This window comes from Dendropsophus ebraccatus, chromosome 4 (assembly GCF_027789765.1).
Source record: "Dendropsophus ebraccatus isolate aDenEbr1 chromosome 4, aDenEbr1.pat, whole genome shotgun sequence".
Lineage (NCBI taxonomy): Eukaryota > Metazoa > Chordata > Amphibia > Anura > Hylidae > Dendropsophus > Dendropsophus ebraccatus.
The window spans coordinates 8,622,101-8,643,342 of NC_091457.1; the positions used below are offsets into that span (position 1 = coordinate 8,622,101).

The window sequence follows — 21,242 nt, forward strand, 5'->3', positions numbered from 1 at the left end:
GAGCAGTATTATAGTAGTTATATTCCTGTATATAGGAGCAGTATTATAGTAGTTATATTCCTGTATATAGGAGCAGTATTAAAGTAGTTATATTCTTGTATATAGGAGCAGTATTATAGTAGTTATATTCCTGTATATAGGAGCAGTATTATAGTAGTTATATTCCTGTATATAGGAGGCAGTATTATAGTAGTTATATTCCTGTATATAGGAGGCAGTATTATAGTAGTTCTATTCCTGTATATAGGAGGCAGTATTATAGTAGTTATATTCCTGTATATAGGAGCAGTATTATAGTAGTTATATTCCTGTATATAGGGGGCAGTATTATAGTAGTTATATCCCTGTATATAGGAGCAGTATTATAGTAGTTATATTCCTGTATATAGGGAGCTTTATTATAGTAGTTATATTCCTGTATATAGGAGCACTATTATAGTAGTTGTATTCCTGTATATAGGGAGCAGTATTATAGTAGTTATATTCCTGTATATAGGAGCAGTATTATAGTAGTTATATTCCTGTATATAGGAGCAGTATTATAGTAGTTATATTCCTGTATATAGGGAGCAGTATTATAGTAGTTATATTCCTGTATATAGGAGGCAGTATTATAGTAGTTATATTCCTGTATATAGGAGGCAGTATTATAGTAGTATATTCCTGCATATAGTAGGCAGTATTATAGTAGTTATATTCCTGTATATAGGAGCATTATTATAATAGTATATTCCTGTATATAGGGGGCAGTATTATAATAGTTATATTCTTGTGTATGTATTATAGTAGTTATATGCTTGTCCTTAGAGAACCGTACTTTCTAGGTCTCTGTTATATCTAGTGCATCTTTTATCTTCAGAGGTGACCTGACTTATCCTTTAAATAGAAGACATTAAAGATCTGTGATTGTTCTATGAAGATGTAGGGATCTATCACTCGGTGTCTTGTATTCCAGACCTGTCTGTGCGGCTGGGTACATTAGAGTCAGGAGATGTTTTTGTGGCTGCAGTCAGTCTTTCCTCCTCAGGTTTTGTACTGGTGATAGCTTTCTGCCTGTTTGCTCATCCATCATTAGGTTTTCTCTGCTTCACGAGCTGCATTGTATGTTGGACATTATGTGATCCGTCCCCAGGGTCTTTAGGAACACGATTACATGTTGTAGATTCTTCAGTCGTCCATCCTTCCTTATGTAATGTCAGGAATTAGATGTTGTAGGCTGAGCAGTCAGGGCGGACGATGATGCCTTGTATTGTGGAGGGTCAGTTATCCTTCTTCAGGATTATGTAAAGCTCTCTCAGTAGTCACTCTGTACATCCCCTACTCACATATCTGCATCACTGAGGAATATTACTAACAAAGGGGTACCCTAGTGAAAAATATTGTTTTAAGATTATCCGCTGTCAGAAAGTTATACAGATTTGTAATTTACTTCTTTTAAGAAAATCTCTAGTCTTCCATTACTTATCAGCTGCTGTATGTCCTGCAGGAAGTGGTGTTTTCTCTCCAGTCTGACACAGTGCTCTCTGCTGCCACCTCTGTTCAAGTCAGGAATTGCCCAGAGTAGTAGCAAGTGCCAATAGAAAACCTTTCCTCTTCTTGGGAAATTATAACCCATGTGGGGGATAAAATTGTAATTTACGCAGTCTTTGTGAGCCCCAGAGAGCTAGGGTTAATCTATGCTGGGGGTATAGTGGCAGCCATATTGGTTTATCACCAGATATCCATAAGGTCAGGAAAGTTTTATAACAAAGGGTATTTTGAGGTATAGTGGTAGTGGTGATATTTTCCTTGATCATATCTTGTATCCTTTTGTGTGTGTATATATATATATATATATATATATATATATATATATATATATATATATATATATATATATATATATATAATTTCCTGATAGTTATGGTAGTTTCCCTTTTATGTTGGCTCCATGGGTGATAGTTCCTTGGTTGGTAGTTTATGGTTGCTTGGCTGCTGGTTTCTTGGGTGATGGCTTCTTGGATTATGGCTTTTTGAGTAATGGCTTCTTGGGTGGTGGTTCCCTTGGTGGAGTCCCTTGGGTTCTGGTCCCTTGGATTATGGCTTATTGAGTGATGGCTTCTTTGATGGTGGTTCCTTGGGTGATTGGTGGTGGTTCCCTTGGTGGAGTTCCTTGGGTTCTGGTCCCTTGGATTATGGCTTATTGAGTGATGGCTTCTTTGATGGTGGTTCCTTGGGTGATTGGTGGTGGTTCCCTTGGTGGAGTTCCTTGGGTTCTGGTCCCTTGGATTATGGCTTATTGAGTGATGGCTTCTTTGATGGTGGTTCCTTGGGTGATTGGTGGTGGTTCCCTTGGTGGAGTCCCTTGGGTTCTGGTCCCTTGGATTATGGCTTATTGAGTGATGGCTTCTTTGATGGTGGTTCCTTGGGTGGTTGGTGGTGGTTCCCTTGGTGGAGTTCCTTGGGTTCTGGTCCCTTGGATTATGGCTTATTGAGTGATGGCTTCTTTGATGGTGGTTCCTTGGGTGGTTGGTGGTGGTTCCCTTGGTGGAGTTCCTTGGGTTCTGGTCCCTTGGATTATGGCTTATTGAGTGATGGCTTCTTTGATGGTGGTTCCTTGGGTAATTGGTGGTGGTTCCCTTGGTGGAGTCCCTTGGGTTCTGGTCCCTTGGATTATGGCTTATTGAGTGATGGCTTCTTTGATGGTGGTTCCTTGGGTGATTGGTGGTGGTTCCCTTGGTGGAGTTCCTTGGGTTCTGGTCCCTTGGATTATGGCTTATTGAGTGATGGCTTCTTGGGCGATGGTTCCTTGCATAATGGTTCCTTGGGTGATGGCTTCTTAGGTGATATTTCTTTACATTTTAGTTCCTTGTATTATATGTTCCTTGCTTCTGTAATCTTAGGTGATGTTTCATACTATTTGCTTGTAATATTTCTTGTGCTATTATCCTGGGTGATGGTTGCTTAGTTGATGTGTTCTGTTGTGATGTTTCTTTGGGTGATAGGTCCATATTTCAAGATATTTTCTTTTTTTAGGGTTTCATGAGTGATGGTTTCATGTATGACAGGTTTCAACTGTGATGGCTCCAAGGATGATTGATCCATCGCTGATCATGCTTTGGATTATCTTTTTTGATAATTTCTGTTGGCATTTTTTGACAGTTTTTTTCTTTAGTAATAGTTTCTTATATATTCTTGTGTGATGATTCAAAGAGTGACAGGTTCTGTGGGTGATAATTCCTTGTGATAGCCCCTTGAGTGATGGTTCCGTAAGTGATAGATCTATAGGTGATATTTCCTAATATTTTCTTGTGTGATGGTTCCATTGGTGATCGTTCCTTGTGTGATTATCCATGGAAGATAATTCTGTGAATGATTTGTCCTGATATTTTCTTAGGTGATGGTTTCTTGTGTGATGGTTCTTTTTCTGATGGTTTCATGGGTGACGGTTTTATGGTTGATGGTTCGGAGTGACAGGACTCTGCGTGATGGATACTTACACGATAATTACATCGGAAATTGTTCCTTGGATGTTGTTTCCTGACATTTCTTGGGTGATGGTTCCATTGGTGATGATCCATGGGTAATGGTTCTTTTTGTGATTGTTCCTTGGATGATGGATCCATAGCTAATCATTCTGTGGATTATTTTTCCTGGAATTTTCTTAGATGATGGTTTCTTGTGTTCTTTTTGTGATTGTTCCATCGGTGTTGTTTTCTAGTGTGATGTTCCATGGCATGGGTGATGGTTCTTTTTGTGATGGCTTCATGGGCAATGTTTTTTTTAATTTTTTTATGGCTCCATTGGTGATGGTTCCTTGTGTGATGGGCCATGGGTGTTGGTTCTTTTTGGGATGGTTTCATTGGTGTTGGTTCCTTGTGTGATGGTCCCTGGGTGTTGGTTCCTTGAGTGATTGTTCTTTTTGTGATGGTTTTATGGGTAATTGTTTCTTGTATAATGGCCCATAGGTGTTGGTTCTTTTTGTGATGGTTTCATTGGTGTTGGTTCCTTGGGTGATGGTTCTTTTTGTGATGGTTTCATGGGTAATTTTTTTTTATGGCTCCATTCGTTCCTGGGTGTTGGTTCCTTGAGTGATGGTTCTTTTTGTGATGGTTTAATGGGTAATTGTTCCTTGTGTAATGGTCCATGAGTGATGGTTCTTTTTGTGGTAGTGTCATTGGTGTTGGTTCCTTGTGTGATGGTCCATGGGTGTTAGTTTCTTGTGTGATGGGCCATGGTTTCTTGTGTGATGGTCCATGGGTTTTGGTTCTTTTTGTGGTGGTTTCATAGGTCATGATTCTGTGAATGATATTTCCTGATATTTGTTGCACCTTTTTTTTTCTTTATCGTTAGCTTCTCAGGTGATTAGTTTGGCATGTGATACTTTCTTAGCTGACACTTTTACGTGAGTGTTTTTCTCTGGTGTTTCCTGATATTTTCCGTATTATATTTTCTCTGGTGATCTTTCCTTTAGTTCCTATGGTTTTTTACTACCTATATACTGAAATTTTTTCTCTCTGGTGAATATCTGCCTGCTCAGCAACATTAAATTCCCCGTGACATTCCCGCATGAATAAACCAGCAAATAAAATGATCCGGTAATTGTATAAATGTATCGCAGACCTCAATATATAATAATAGTTTTTTTATGATCTGTGAAAATTAAAGCGCAGAGAATTTGTTAAGTAAGTTGTTTTAAAAAATATCAGCTGAAATTGACGAGAATATTATGGTCTGGCAAGCCAGCCGCGCCTTCCTGCACATGAAACTGGGAATGTACAAGCCTTAAATGGGAGCTCCGGACAAAAAAAATATATTCACATCAACTGGGGTCAGAAAGTTATACAGATTTATAATTTATTTCTATTGAAAAATCCCCAGTCTTCCAGTACTTATCAGCTGCTGTATGTTGTGCAGGAAGTGGTGTATCCTGGTGTATTCTCATTGTGACACAGTGCTCTCTGCTGCCACCTCTGTCCATGTCAAGAACTGTCCAGAGCAGCAGCAAATCCCTATAGTAAACCTCTCCTGCTCTGGACAGTTCCTGACATAGACAGAGGTGGCAGCAGAGAGCACTGTGTCAGACTGGAGAGAATACACCACTTCCTGCAGGACATCCAGCAGCTGATAAGTACTAAGTCTATGGAATGTTATTATATTGCAGCTAATATAGTATTATGATATATTACGTGATAATGCAACCCAATGTAGTTCTCTAGTGTATTGTATTATTTTATCATGTTGCAGCAAAGTTTAGTATTATGGTATTTTATATTAATATTTAGCAAAATGATATGGTGTTATGATATAGTATTTGTCATCATAGTATACTGTGCTATAGTATTCCACAGCATGTTGTAGTTTTTGATATATATATATATATATATATATATATATATATATATATATATTTTTTTTTTTTTTTTTTTTTTTTTATTTTAATTATCTTGGTATACTATGGTATGGAGTTCTGCAGAATAGTATAGTATTATTGTATAATATCTCATATCATAGTGTAGTACCCAGCAGCATGGTCTAGTGTTATGGTATTGTTTAGTATAAGGTATATTATAGTTCTATGGCATTGTACAGTATAAGGTATATTATAGTGTTATGGTTTTGTATAGTGTAAGGTATATTATATAATAGTGTTATGTATTGTATAGTATAAAGTATACTATAGTGCTGTGGTATTGTTTACTATAAGGTATATTATAGTGCTATAGCCTTGTATAGTATACGGTATATTAAAGTGTTATGGTTTTGTATTGCATAAGGTAAATTAAAGTATTATGGCATTGCATAGTATAAGATATATTATAGTGCTATGGCATTGTATAGTATAAGGTATGATATAGTGTTATGATTTTTATATAGTATAAGATATATTAAAGTGTAATGCTGCCGGCCTGTCCTTCCCGGAAGTGACGCTGAGGTCACTGATGCGCGCTCTGCTGGGGAATCCCCGGGACATCCCCAGAGAGCGCGTATCAGCCGGGGGCCGGACCGACGGGAAGAGACGAAGACAGCCGCAGCGGGGAACGAGGTGCTAGGTGAGTTGTTTTTGTTATTTTTTTTTTTCTGTCTGGGGGGCATCTACAAGGGGAAAGCGCACAGGTGGACTATATACTACAGGGGGGACCTCACAGGGGGCTATATACTACTGAGGGGGCTATATACTACTGGGGGGAGCGCACAGGGGGTTATATACTACAGGGGGGACCTCACAGGGGCTATATACTACAGGGGGAAAGCACAAGGGGGACTATATACTACTGGGGGGGACCTCACAGGGGGCTATATACTACTGGGGGGAGAGCACAGGGGGCTATATACTACAGGGGGACAGCGCACGGGGGGCTATATACTACAGGGGGAGCTCACAGGGGGCTATATACTACAGGGGGACAGCGCACGGGGGGGCTATATACTACAGGGGGAGCTCACAGGGGGCTATATACTACAGGGGGGAGATCACAGGGGGGCTATATACTACTTGGGGGGAGCTCAGGGGGGCTATATACTGCTTGGGGGAGCTCACAGGGGGCTATATACTACAGGGGGAGAGCACAGGGGGGCTATATACTACTGGGGAGAGCTCACAGGGGGTTATATACTACTGGGGGACAGCGCACAGGGGGCTATATACTACAGGGGGAGAGCGCACAGGGGGGCTATATACTACTGGGGGGAGCTCACAGGGGGCTATATACTACAGGGGGAGAGCGCACGGGGGGGCTATATACTACAGGGGGGAGCTCACAGGGGGCTATATACTACAGGGGGAGAGCGCACAGGGGGGCTATATACTACTGGGGGAGCAACAGGGGGCTATATACTACTGAGGGAGAGCGCACAGGGGGGGCTATACACTACTGGGGGAGCAACAGGGGAGCTATATACTACCAGGGCAGTCACCCCCTTTGTACCTAATATCAAAGGGCTGGTGAGAGAGAAAAAAATGCCAGTTTTCCCGCTAATAAGCAGCAATTCTGTATATAAATAGTTGAACGTTTGTGACAAAGTAACAAAACACGTTTCCTACTGATGTTCAGCTCGGACCTTCACCTGACGATAGACCCCGGTAAGTGGACCCTCACTAAAAGTTGTTGAGTACCCCTGATATAGAGGATAAGAGAATCCTTTACATATGTCCTTCACCAACCCTACAGTAATGTATACCAGCACGCTACAACCCGTGAGCCCCTGTAAACTACAGAGAGATGCTTCATCCTTGTTTTCTATGGGGGTCACTGTGAATATGCTATAACTGTATATAATGGGTGTGCCCCTTTAATGTGGCCTGGGCCTCATACAGATGAGAAGGAGAAGCAGCAGCTGTCTTCTTAAAGGGATTGTAGAGCTGCAGGAGGACCCGGCGCCCGTGTTTATCATGTAATTGTATAATAGGCTCGCCTCATATCCTGACAAATCTGCAGGAGCTGGATGTACATTATAAGTGACAGCCCCCTGAGTGACAGGTCCCCCATCCCCCCTACCCCCGACACCGGAAAATGATAGTGTTAGTAATATTCCACTGATACAATGCAACCGACTAATATGTATACCCATAGGAAGCCATAGCATTGTTTGTTGTATCGCAGTTCAAAGCTAGGAAAGGAGCAGTCCCATGTAAAATTAACCATTTGCTTCAATAATTCATGGATGCGAGGGATTGAAGGTGGCTAGATCGAGAATTATCTGTACAATCCTGAGGGGAGAGGTGCTTCAAAGTGCTCGAAGGACGCAGGTTTTATAAGAGCTAAATGCAAAGTCCTTAAAAATGTTTTCTACTTAAAGGGGGACTCTGAGAAATAAAAAAATGGTGTCAGAAAGTAATACAGATTTATAAATTACTTCTATTTAAAAATCTCCAGTCTTCCAGTACTTATCAGCTGCTGTATGTCCTGCAGGAAGTGGTGTATTCTTTCCAGACTTACACAGCGCTCTCTGCTGCCACCTCTGTCCATGTCAGGAACTGTCCAGAGCAGGAGAGGTTTTCTATGGGGATTTGCTGCTGCTCTGGACAGTTCCTGACATGGACAGAGGTGGCAGCAGAGAACACTTAGTCAGACTGGAAAGAATACACTATTTTCTGCAGAACATACAGCAGCTGATAAGTACTGGAAGACTGGAGATTTTTTTAATAGACGTAAATTAGAAATCTATGTAATTTTCTAAAACCAAGGGTATAAATACTGGGGATATGATAAGTCCAGCAAAAGAAGTGCGGCACATTTAGGTGGGTGGAGACCTGGTAGTCACAATCTAATGTAGGACTATTCACATTAAAGGGGCTGCAGTGCTCCACCGATATTACGGTCCCGACTGCTATTGATTCAACTGGAGGCGGCCATAACCCTGCTGGGAGGGATGGAGGTCTTGATTAATGGTGAGGGGACCACACATGGCGGAACGCTGTGACCCCTTCATTACAGCACCGAGCTCAAGGGCCCACATTGATCCTGTCTGCTGACATGATGGATGGAACAATTGTGATCGAAAATAAACTTTATTCACAATCAGTGGTCAAAGAACACACGTAGGGTTAGTTACTAGAAGATGGGACCTTGCCGTGTCACAGACTGGATGTTTTTTATTTTTTTTTCCCACCATCACTATTCTACGTTTTATGTAAGTTAGGGAGAGTCCAGGAGACATTGCAATGAATTCTGGGACCAATATGCAAATATATATTATGTTCTCTATGTTTCTGGGTTATTGTCCTTGGGGGGAGTCCGGGATCTTGTGATGCTTTGTGGGAAATAAATGTAAAAATCTCGAAAAAGCGAATTAACTGAACTGTTCAGGTTCGGCAACATTCTCCGAAACCTGAACCCTCTGCATTTGACTTGGTAAGTCGGATACAGTCCTAGGGTGGCATCTAATGCCGCTGGGAGTCAAATGCGGAGCGTTCACATTCGGAGAACCTTGCCAGACCCGAGCAATCCGGCGAGGGTCTTCTCGGTAACTTGGTGATAACCAGCAGTGATCAGTAGCGTTGAGCGGACTGTTGGGGTTCAGCAACGTTGTCAAAACCCGAACATTCTGCATTTGTCACCCAGTTGCTGGAGGAGATGGATGCCGCCCTACAGAGTCAAATGCTAAACGTTCGGGTTTGGAGAGCTTTGCCGAACCCAAAAAAGTCTACTCAACACTGGTGACCAATGGAGGGTCCAGCAGCTTGAGGAACATCACCTTCTACTCCCAACCGCTCCTGTGTACATGGTTTATTGGAGCCAATGAGTTGCTGTCCGATGTTCCCTGGATCATGGAGTCCTTCAGTAATGTCACCTTACCAGCAGCGATACAGTCATTTTCCTAAAGCTCTTTGGCTTCCTTCCCTCCTTGGAAACAGCTCGGCACTGAATGCAATTATGCAAAATTCATTTTGTGTAATCTAGCGGAGAACTGGTGAAGAACAACGGTGTGTGACTAAGGAGGGGAGAGAATGGCTCCCAGTATGTAATGTTACAAAGAGGATACATAGAGATGGATTATTATATTAGTGTTAAGCAAACTTGCCAAACTGTCCGGGTTTGGCAACGTTCTACAAACCCGAGTATTCGGCATATGACTCCTGATGTCTGGAGGAGTTGAATGTCGCCCTATGATTGTATCCATGTTTTCATCCAACTTCTCCAGACACTGGGAGCCAAATGCCGAACACTCGGGTTTGTAGAATGTTGCCGAACCCAAAAATTCTGCAAGTTCGCTCAATGTTCATGTATATGGTATATGTATATGGTATATCTATATGTATAGTATCTTATGTTCCATCTTTTCTACATTGCAGCCAAGTGCGTTTATGGTGGGAAAGTCCTGGCAGAAGGTCAGAAGATCCTGACTACGACCTGCAAAGAATGCAAAGTAAGTGGCCACGTTTTTGGCTTCTTCCGGTCTAATGTTTGACTCCAATTGGTGCATTAATCCATTGTCCAGTATAGGACTCGTCATGAATATACATTGTCCGGTATAGGACTCGTCATGTATATACATTGTCCAGTATCGTCATGTATATACATTGTCCGGTATAGGACTCGTCATGAATATACATTGTCCGGTATAGGACTCGTCATGTATATACATTGTCCGGTATAGGACTCGTCATGTATATACATTGTCTGGTATAGGACTCGTCATGTATATACATTGTCCGGTATAGGACTCGTCATGTATATACATTGTCTGGTATAGGACTCGTCATGTATATACATTGTCCGGTATAGGACTCGTCATGAATATACATTGTCCGGTATAGGACTCGTCATGTATATACATTGTCCGGTATAGGACTCGTCATGTATATACATTGTCCGGTATAGGACTCGTCATGTATATACATTGTCCGGTATAGGACTCGTCATGAATATACATTGTCCGGTATAGGACTCGTTATGTGTATACATTGTTTGGTATAGGACTCGTCATGAATATACATTGTCCAGTATCGTCATGTATATACATTGTCCGGTATAGGACTCGTCATGAATATACATTGTCTGGTATCGTCATGTATATACATTGTCCGGTATAGGACTCGTCATGTATATACATTGTTTGGTATAGGACTCGTCATGAATATACATTGTCCGGTATCGTCATGTATATACATTGTCCAGTATCGTCATGTATATACATTGTCCGGTATAGGACTCGTCATGTATATATATTGTCCGGTATAGGACTCGTCATGAATATACATTGTCCGGTAAAGGACTCGTCATGTATATACATTGTCCAGTATAGGACTCGTCATGTATATACATTGTCCGGTATCGTCATGTATATACATTGTCCGGTATAGGACTCGTCATGAATATACATTGTCCAGTATCGTCATGAATATACATTGTCCGGTATAGGACTCGTCATGTATATACATTGTCCGGTATAGGACTCGTCATGAATATACATTGTCCAGTATAGGACTCGTCATGTATATACATTGTCCAGTATAGGACTCGTCATGTATATACATTGTCCAGTATAGGACTCGTCATGAATATACATTGTCCGGTATCATCATGTATATACATTGTCCGGTATAGGACTCGTCATGTATATACATTGTCCAGTATAGGACTCGTCATGAATATACATTGTCCAGTATCGTCATGAATATACATTGTCCGGTATAGGACTCGTCATGTATATACATTGTCCAGTATCGTCATGTATATATATTGTCCGGTATCGTCATGTATATACATTGTCCGGTATAGGACTCGTCATGAATATACATTGTCCGGTATCGTCATGTATATACATTGTCCGGTATCGTCATGTATATACATTGTCCGGTATCGTCATGTATATACATTGTCCGGTATCATCATGTATATACATTGTCCGGTATAGGACTCGTCATGAATATACATTGTCCAGTATCGTCATGAATATACATTGTCCGGTATAGGACTCGTCATGTATATACATTGTCCGGTATAGGACTCGTCATGAATATACATTGTCCAGTATCGTCATGTATATATATTGTCCGGTATCGTCATGTATATACATTGTCCGGTATAGGACTCGTCATGAATATACATTGTCCGGTATCGTCATGTATATACATTGTCCGGTATCGTCATGTATATACATTGTCCGGTATCGTCATGTATATACATTGTCCGGTATCGTCATGTATATACATTGTCCGGTATCGTCATGTATATACATTGTCCGGTATCGTCATGTATATACATTGTCCAGTATAGGACTCTTCATGTATATACATTGTCCAGTATAGGACTCGTCATGTATATACATTGTCCGGTATAGGACTCGTCATGTATATACATTGTCCGGTATAGGACTCGTCATGTATATACATTGTCCGGTATAGGACTCGTCATGTATATATATTGTCCGGTATAGGACTCGTCATGTATATACATTGTCCGGTATAGGACTAGTCATGAATATACATTGTCCGGTATCGTCATGTATATACATTGTCCGGTATCGTCATGTATATACATTGTCCGGTATCGTCATGTATATACATTGTCCGGTATCGTCATGTATATACATTGTCCGGTATCGTCATGTATATACATTGTCCGGTATCGTCATGTATATACATTGTCCGGTATCGTCATATATATACATTGTCCGGTATAGGACTCGTCATGTATATACATTGTCTGTCCGGTATCGTCATGTATATATATTGTCCGGTATCGTCATGTATATATATTGTCCGGTATAGGACTCGTTATGTGTATACATTGTTTGGTATAGGACTCGTCATGTATATACATTGTCCGGTATCGTCATGTATATACATTGTCCGGTATCGTCATGTATATACATTGTCCGGTATCGTCATGTATATACATTGTCCGGTATAGGACTCGTCATGTATATACATTGTCCGGTATAGGACTCGTCATGTATATACATTGTCCGGTATAGGACTCGTCATGAATATACATTGTCCGGTATCGTCATGTATATACATTGTCCGGTATAGGACTCGTTATGTGTATACATTGTTTGGTATAGGACTCGTCATGTATATACATTGTCCGGTATCGTCATGTATATACATTGTCCGGTATCGTCATGTATATACATTGTCCGGTATCGTCATGTATATACATTGTCCGGTATAGGACTCGTCATGTATATACATTGTCCGGTATAGGACTCGTCATGAATATACATTGTCCGGTATCGTCATGTATATACATTGTCCGGTATCGTCATGTATATACATTGTCCGGTATCGTCATGTATATACATTGTCCGGTATCGTCATGTATATACATTGTCCGGTATCGTCATGTATATACATTGTCCGGTATCGTCATGTATATACATTGTCCGGTATCGTCATGTATATACATTGATCTTCTGTGACATTTAAACCGATTAAACGAATAAAATTGACCAATGACAAGGTAAGCAGTCGTTCAGCTGATGTTGGGAGCAGGAAACATGGGGAAGCGTAGGGATTTGAATAGTGTAGAGCGGAGTTGCTGAACCGTTCAGGTTCGGCAATGTTCTCCAAGCCCGGCCACTTGCCACAGGAGCCGATCCCTCCCAATGTTTCTAGCCTTCTGGTAGATGATCAGATAGTTTCCTCTTGGTCTTCACTAGAGATGAGGGCAATTCCAGCATGTCCTGGTCCGTCCAAGCCTGAACGTTCAGCAATTCATTACTGGAGGCTGGAGAAGTTGGATGCCGCCTCAGGGAGTCCTGTAAAACATGGATATATCCTATGGCCTATGGCTGTATCCATGTTCTTCCGGACTCTCTAGGGCGGCAACCAACTCCACTGGTTGTAATGTTCTGGCTGATGTAAATAAGTAATGTGGGGGACAGCCTGGCTCTATATTAATGGAGTCATTTCCTCGGCTGGGATCTCCTTCCCTCCGGCCGTTCTATGGTTAACGTCTTGACGCGGCTTGTAATTAACCTTGGCTTTGGAGCATTGAGATGTGTTTGGTTTTCGGTGACTCGGGGTCGCGCCGCCTCTGATGGAACAATGATTTAAATGGCTTGTCACAATTTGCATAAAACTCATTGCTCTTCTGAAAATTATCCCGGGAAAGGTGAAAGGTTACGGCCACCTTCCTGCACGTGTGCGTCTCCTCTTATGTGCAATACAAGGTTTCTGCACGCGGCTTTAATTGGTAAAATGTTATATTGTTTTATTCCCGCATCTATTACAGCACACCGCAAGCTGCTCAGTAGCGGCATGGAGCCAGACCGAACGGCATCCCGCTGCTTGCAGTGTATTGTAACATATACAAACACAGGAAAACAGGACTAGCTATGTACAATGTATCAGTCTTGAGCTCACAGAGCATTGTCTACACTGGATACAGCTGAGAGCAGGACTAGCTATGTACAATGTATCAGTCTGGAGCTCACAGAGCATTGTCTACACTGGATACAGCTGAGAGCAGGACTAGCTATGTACAATGTATCAGTCTGGAGCTCACAGAGCATTGTCTACACTGGATACAGCTGAGAGCAGGACTAGCTATGTACCATGTATCAGCCTGGAGCTCACAGAGCATTGTCTACACTGGATACAGCTGAGAGCAGGACTAGTTATGTACAATGTATCAGTCTGGAGCTCACAGAGCATTGTCTACACTGGATACAGAGCAGGACTAGCTATGTACAATGTATTAGGCTGGAGCTCACAGAGCATTGTCTACACTGGATACAGCTGAGTGCAGGACTAGCTATGTACAATGTATCAGTCTGGAGGTCACAGAGCATTGTCTACACTGGATACAACTGAGAGCAGGACTAGCTATGTACAATGTATCAGTCTGGAACTCACAGAGCATTGTACACTGGATACTGAGAGCAGGACTAGCTATGTACCATGTATCAGCCTGGAGCTCACAGAGCATTGTCTACACTGGATACAGTTGGGAGCAGGACTAGCTATGTACAATGTATCAGTCTGAAGCTCACAGAGCATTGTCTACACTGGATACAGCTGAGAGCAGGACTAGCTATGTACAATGTATCAGTCTGGAGGTCACAGAGCATTGTCTACACTGGATACAACTGAGAGCAGGACTAGCTATGTACAATGTATCAGTCTGGAACTCACAGAGCATTGTACACTGGATACTGAGAGCAGGACTAGCTAGGTACAGTGTATCAGTCTGGAGCTCACAGAGCATTGTCTACACTGGATACAGCTGAGAGCAGGACTAGCTATGTACCATGTATCAGCCTGGAGCTCACAGAGCATTGTCTACACTGGATACAGCTGGGAGCAGGACTAGCTATGTACAATGTATCAATCTGGAGCTCACAGAGCATTGTCTACACTGGATACAGCTGGGAGCAGGACTAGCTATGTACAATGTATCAGTCTGGAGCTCACAGAGCATTGTCTACACTGGATACAATTGTATCACCTCTCAGCTTGTGTGATAGATATGAGATGTGTGGCTTATGTTCTGGGGGTCCCTGAGCGGTCACTTTAGGGACTTTCTGTGGTCCTTCCCCCCCCCCCTGGTATACCCCTCTGCATGCTCTCTAAGCCTCTCTCTATCCTGCGTCTTGTCCGGCTGGGATTATATTCTCTGTAGTCAGGAGACCACTTTGGCGTTGAATGGCGGCGCTGACCTTTCCCTCTGGTCACACGCAGCGTTTTTAATCCAGACAATATCATTATTTGCTTACAGAATGGCGCCTTACAGAAGGTAACCGAGCCCTGTCCGCCACTGAACTGCACAGAGGACGATCGAATCCTTCCCGAGAACGAGTGCTGCTTTGTCTGCCGAGGTGAGGAGATTTTGAGGGTTTTTTTTTGTCAGTGTTTGTCTATATCCATTATAGGAGATGGGAAGTGTCTGTATCAAGTGGTGACTCTATGGGCACCTTGTGTTCTCCTTCCACTTTCAGTAACAAATTGTATATCATAAAACAATATATCTTCACGTTTATTACATTATTATGGGGTCAGCCATCTTGTTTGAGCTGCATTTAGAGATGTGCATAGGGACATAGACAACAATAGATGGGAGCTGTCTCATTGACATGAATGGGAAATGTTGCTGGGCATGCTCTGTGACCTTTCCACGGGGAAGGAAGGGGGGATCCTGTTGTCTTCCCTATCAATCCACTGTAATTCTGTACCAGCAGCCTCCTCCTTATCATTACAGAAAGACTCGGCTTAGTTTTAGCCTTGGGCGAGAATGGGAACTGCAAGATTTTAGGATTATTTTTAAATTTAGATAGGAAAAATTGAAAATTAGAAAAATTTGAAAAAAAAACTCAAATATCCTAGAAAAAAAAAATTTAAGAGGGGAGTTACTAAAGACCGGTTGAGATATAAAATCATGTTTTACATCTAAACCCAAGGGAATTGGAGACTGGGCTGAGCTGCAGCATCCATGCTTGCTTCCTCCCCACCTCTTCCTGCTTCTCTCCCATCACTGAGCTCTCCTGATCAATCATACAGGCAGGATGTAGTGGGGGAGGGAGGCATGCGTGCTTCAGCTCAGCCCTCTCTCTATGACACTTGAGCTCAGACGTAAAACATGATTTTATAAATTAGCTAAGAGACAGGTATTTCTTTTCTTCTCCTTTTTTATCATCTCATAAGCGATCAGTTTCCCTACAGCTCCCCCGCAGGCGCGATGAAGTATTGCACAATGAATAGGCTCTATGTGAAATCCTATAGAGAGCTGCTCTTTCCTCCGGTAAATAGTTGGGGTCCTTTCTATTAACTTACTAGACCTCTCTCTCTCTCTTTTTTTTTTTTTTTTTTTTTTTTTAAATAATTTGGAAAAAAACCCGGAACGGACAATGGCTGTATTTAATGGACATCATTGGCTGTAGTTGTAATGAGCGGACACCTCTGTTGCGCCGTTGCGTTATTAATCTTTGTTAAGAGTCTCTCTTACCTGTTGTTGCCGCCGCCGCCGCGTCCATAATTGAGCCCAGGGGTCGGCTCGCCGTCCTTTAGATTTCTTATATTTCTCCTTTTCTTTGGTGTCTTTTATCAGACGATTAATCTCGTTTTCTGCCAAAGTTGTTGCTGGAAATATAGATCCCAGACATTAAACTTTTTGGGAAAAAAATAAAAATAACGAATGGCCGGTGGGACAAAAGGAAAAAAAAAATGCGGGGAAGATGAAAGCAATTTATATAATACCGCTCTTCATTAGGGTTTTATGTGTCGCTTTATGTCGCCATTATAGCGAGCGCCTGACTCAAATCTGTCGCCAGATAATTACCGAGAAGGAAGAATTATGGCCGGCGATGGGGAAAACGGACAAGAGGGATATTTGTAGGGTTCCTGCGCAAAATCGTGACCACAGAGACTAGGAAAGATGGCGGGTTATAGAGTGACAACTGCACAGCTAAGGCGCGGTTCATACTACTTTTGCAATCTGTTTTTTTTTTTCATCTGATTTTGAAAAAAAAAATGGATGAAAATACGGATGCATTTGTGTGCATCTATTTTGATCCGTTTTTCCATTGACTTCCATTATAAAGAAAACTGATCAAAACACATGTTTTTTTTGTGGTCGACCAAATTTTTGTGTAGGTTAAAACAAATGGATCTTTTTTTTTTTTTTTTTTTAAATGAAGAAAGTCAATGGAAAAACGGATCAAAATGGATGCACACAAATGTTTTTGTTTTTTCATCCATTTTTTTCAAAAACATAGTGTGAACCCAGCCTAGCTCAGTTCCCAATGGAGCCTGTCATAGCTTCTTATTGCCCCACTTGGGTTTGTACGATGGATTAAAGATCTGATTTACAGCCAAGTAGGTAAAGTTCTTATAAAAAGTTGATATTTAAAGGGGTAGTTCATGTTCTACTATCACCGTCTACTAAAACTCCCTGTGATATGTAAAAGGACATGGTACCATGTGATCAGTCTCCCTACAGTGCCGCCACAGGCAAAACGAGGCATTGCATGGTAGCCAAGGAAATCAATAGACTGTCCTTGTAATGGGTGGACGTGCTGGGTCCTCCAGGAAGAGAGACGCTCTTTGTAGCCGTTCTTTAACTAATAAGAGTCCTCTATTTTAAAGCCGAAACATGGTTTGTTCTTTCCTTGGTTTAAACCGTTATCGTGGCCATTGTCCTCCCAACAAAATACTTTTCCGAGACACCAGCTTTTCTTACTTCTCTTTGTCCTGATGATAAGACCCCGAGAAATCACATGGTCCCAAGTGATCAGTCTCCCTACAGTGCCACCACAGGCCAAATGAGGCATTGCATCATAGCCAAGCAAATCAATTGACTTGTCCTTGTAATGCTTGGACATGTTGGGTCCTCCAGGAAGATAGACGCTTTTTGTGGCCATTCTCCGATCGCATTAACGAATGAACGATCCCGATTTTTAATGATCGCCTTTATTTTATATGGCTCCAACCTATCTCACTCTATTTGTTCTATGACAAGAAGTAAATGGGTATCCTGGCCCTTCTTCCCCCAATGAAATGCAAAACTTTTTGTTCCGAGACACCAGCTTCTCTTACTTCTCTTGACCCCGATATGTTCTGATAATATAATCCGCTATATAATCTGTTCCCCTGCCCTTGGGTGGCTGATAACATAGAGCAATAGCTCTTGATACAATATGGAATGGCGGCTTTTCCTTGTACCTTGCTGCATGTACATACCCGGATACTAGATCAGGATCTGTGTTGAGAATGGAAACTGGTGTCAGGTAACTGTATGAAATGAACCCCCAAAGTGACGCCAAATATCCCCAATATTATATGGCATGAAGTCTTATGTACAATTACAAGGAAAAGTAAGTGAAGCCTTTGGAATGAAACGGATCTCTGCATTGATTACTAATAAAATGTGGTCCGATTGTTTTAGAAGTCTTTATAGACAAAGACAACCTAACTAATAATGCACAGGCAGAAGGATTGTTCATATTCTGGTATTGTGCCAATTGAGTAAACTTCAACAGTGCAGGGGAAAAAGATTGTTCATATTCTATTATTGAGCCAATTGAGTAAATATCAACAGTGCAGGGGGAAAGGATTGTTCATATTCTATTATTGAGCCAATTGAGTAAACATCAACAGTGCAGGGGAAAAAGATTGTTCATATTCTATTATTGAGCCAATTGAGTAAATATCAACAGTGCAGGGGGAAAGGATTGTTCATATTCTATTATTGAGCCAATTGAGTAAACATCAACAGTGCAGGGGAAAAGGATTGTTCATATTCTATTATTGAGCCAATTAAGTAAACATTAACAGTCAACAAAAATTGTACTTGGTCAGCACCCAGTCTAATTGTCTACTAGTTTCTTGTACCACGATGATTGATCGCGAAGGCAAAGCCCCTGGATTCTGGGGTAGTCATGCAGAAAAGAACCAAATTCCTTCAGCTCACTTAAAAATTGATAACTTTATTGTAGCATATATAAAAGTAACCGACGCATTTTGAACCACACTGGTTGTTCTTCATGGTTTCTCTGAATCTGGACTAGACGCTGGCTCGTGCGGCCAGCGTCTTCCATACGCTTCCTCCCCAGTAATGTCCATTAAGAGATCATTTATTTTATGGCTATTCTAAGATGAACATTCACTCTATACTAGTCCAGATTCAGAGAAACCATGAATAAGAACCAGTGTGGTTCGAAACGCGTCGGTTACTTTTAAAAATGCTACAACAAAGTTGTAAATTTTTAAGTGAGCTGAAGGAATTTGGTCCTTTTCTAAACATCAACAGTGCAGGGGGAAATGATTGTTCATATTCTATCATTGAGCCAATTGAGTAAACATCAACAGTGCAGGGGAGAAGTATAGTGACGTCTGGTTATTGACATATCTGTTTTTCTCACAAAATATTGGTTTGCATTAACCATGACTCAATGGTTACACATTTCAGGAGACATGTTAAAGATGCCTAAAGATAAGGGGTCTTGCTTTTAATCCATCCACAGTTACAGTAATTGTATACAGGTGGTGGTGTGTGTGTGTGTGTGTGTGGGGGGGGGGATTGGGAGGGCTCAGGATTGGAGCTTTTCTCCCAGTGGGCAATCCTGGAAGGTAATTGGGGTGGAGTGGGGAGGGGGAGCTCCAGAGGTTATGAAATTCAAGGATCTACTCACTTTTCTCCCTGCCCTGTGGTTGTTTACTCTTGTGCAGAATTATATGAGCAGTACTATTGTTTGTATGACGGACTTCAGTGTTTTTCTGGACAGCAGTATCTTCCTTTTATGATCGCCATTCTTGTTTTTGCTCAGTATTCTTTCATCATCTTCTTTTCTATCTTTATTCTTTATCACTTTTATTTTTTTAAGGAATGCCCCTTCTTGGTGAGATCATATAATGACACCCACATATAGTGGGAGAATTTTTTTCTGAATTTTTGGCGGGGCTGTTCACACTAGCCAATGTTTCTTGAGAAGAACAGATTTGTCAGTAACCAGATTTCACCTTTTCTCCTTGCACTGTGGATGTTTACTCAACAGTATTAATTGGTTTAGTTACATTAGGTTTAGCTATTATTGTGACCTAGAGAACAATCAGACCAGACTATATTAGTTATCAGAGCAGAAATCCAAAGGGTTCACTTACTTTATCTTGCAATTGTATGTCTTTATAACTTTTTTTTATAGTGCATCTAAATGACATTGTTGTGGACAGATTGCTCATTTCAGCAAGATGCTGAATAGATGTGCGTAGATGAGTGTAGATGAGTGTGCGTATACTGCGGGGGTGACCAGTCCATTCATGTGATGAAGGGCTGCCAGTGACTGTGTTATCATGTGATGGGCACAAGTGGGAGGTCATAGGCATAAGGGAAAGGTCATAGTAGGAGTGGGAGGTCACAGACCTGAAATTTGCATAGGAGGAGGGTCCCATCAGCACAGAGCATTTTAGGAAGGATCTAGCAGATCTTTTGGGATCTAACAGACTGAAAGTTACTTAGTAGAAGAAGTGGGGTCCCAGCAGTGCAGAGTATTTCAGGAGAGCTGTGTGCTGATCCTGTGGCAGGCTGCAGACTGAGAGATGCGTTGTAGAGGGAGTAGGCTCTCTGCAGCAAACAGTATTAGAAAAAGAGTATGCAGATGTGGTGGGAGGTAACACTGAGTTAAAGGGGTACTCCAAATATGTTTTTTCTTTCAAATCAACTGGTGTCAGAAAGTTATATAGATTTGTATTTGTAAAATACTTCTAAGCATTCCGGTACTTATCAGCTGCTGTATGTCCTGCAGGAAGTGGTGTATTCTCTCCAGTCTGGCACAGTGCTCTCTGCTGCCACCTCTGTCCAGGTCAGGAACTGTCCAAAGCAGCAGCAAATCCGCATAGAAATCCTCTCCTGCTCTGGACAGTTCCTGACGTGGACAGAGGTGGCAGCAGAGAGCACTGTGTCAGACTGCAGAGAATACACCACTTCCTGCAGGACAAACAGCAGCTGATAAGTACAGTTTATACCGCCGGTTAATTTGAAAGAATTAACTTTTCACTGGAGTTCCCCTTTAAAGGAGAAGTCTGGTGAAAATTTTTATTAAAGTACTGTATTGCCCCCCAAAGTTATACAAATCCCCAATATACACTTATTAGGGGAAATGCCTATAAAGGGCTTTTTTCCCTGCACTTACTACTGCATCAAGGCTTCACTTCCTGCATAACATGGTGATGTCACTTCCTGGATAACATGGGGATGTCACTTCCTAGATAACATGGGGACGTCACTTCCTAGATAACATGGGGACGTCACTTCCTGGATAACACTGTGATGTCACTTCCTGGATAACACGGGGATGTCACTTCCTGGATAACACGGTGA

General features: G+C 41.6%; 1 protein-coding gene across 4 annotated transcripts in view; it reads left to right on the forward strand.

Annotated features, from left to right (window-relative positions):
• Positions 1-21,242, forward strand: part of NELL1 (neural EGFL like 1) — a 445,407-nt gene that overhangs the window by 152,245 nt on the left and 271,920 nt on the right. For all 4 annotated transcript variants that reach the window (XM_069968052.1, XM_069968055.1, XM_069968054.1 and 1 more), the window contains exons 10-11: positions 9,776-9,849; positions 15,150-15,249. In XM_069968052.1, the coding sequence (XP_069824153.1) occupies positions 9,776-9,849; positions 15,150-15,249 (174 nt within the window). The remainder of the gene's footprint in view (positions 1-9,775; positions 9,850-15,149; positions 15,250-21,242) is intronic.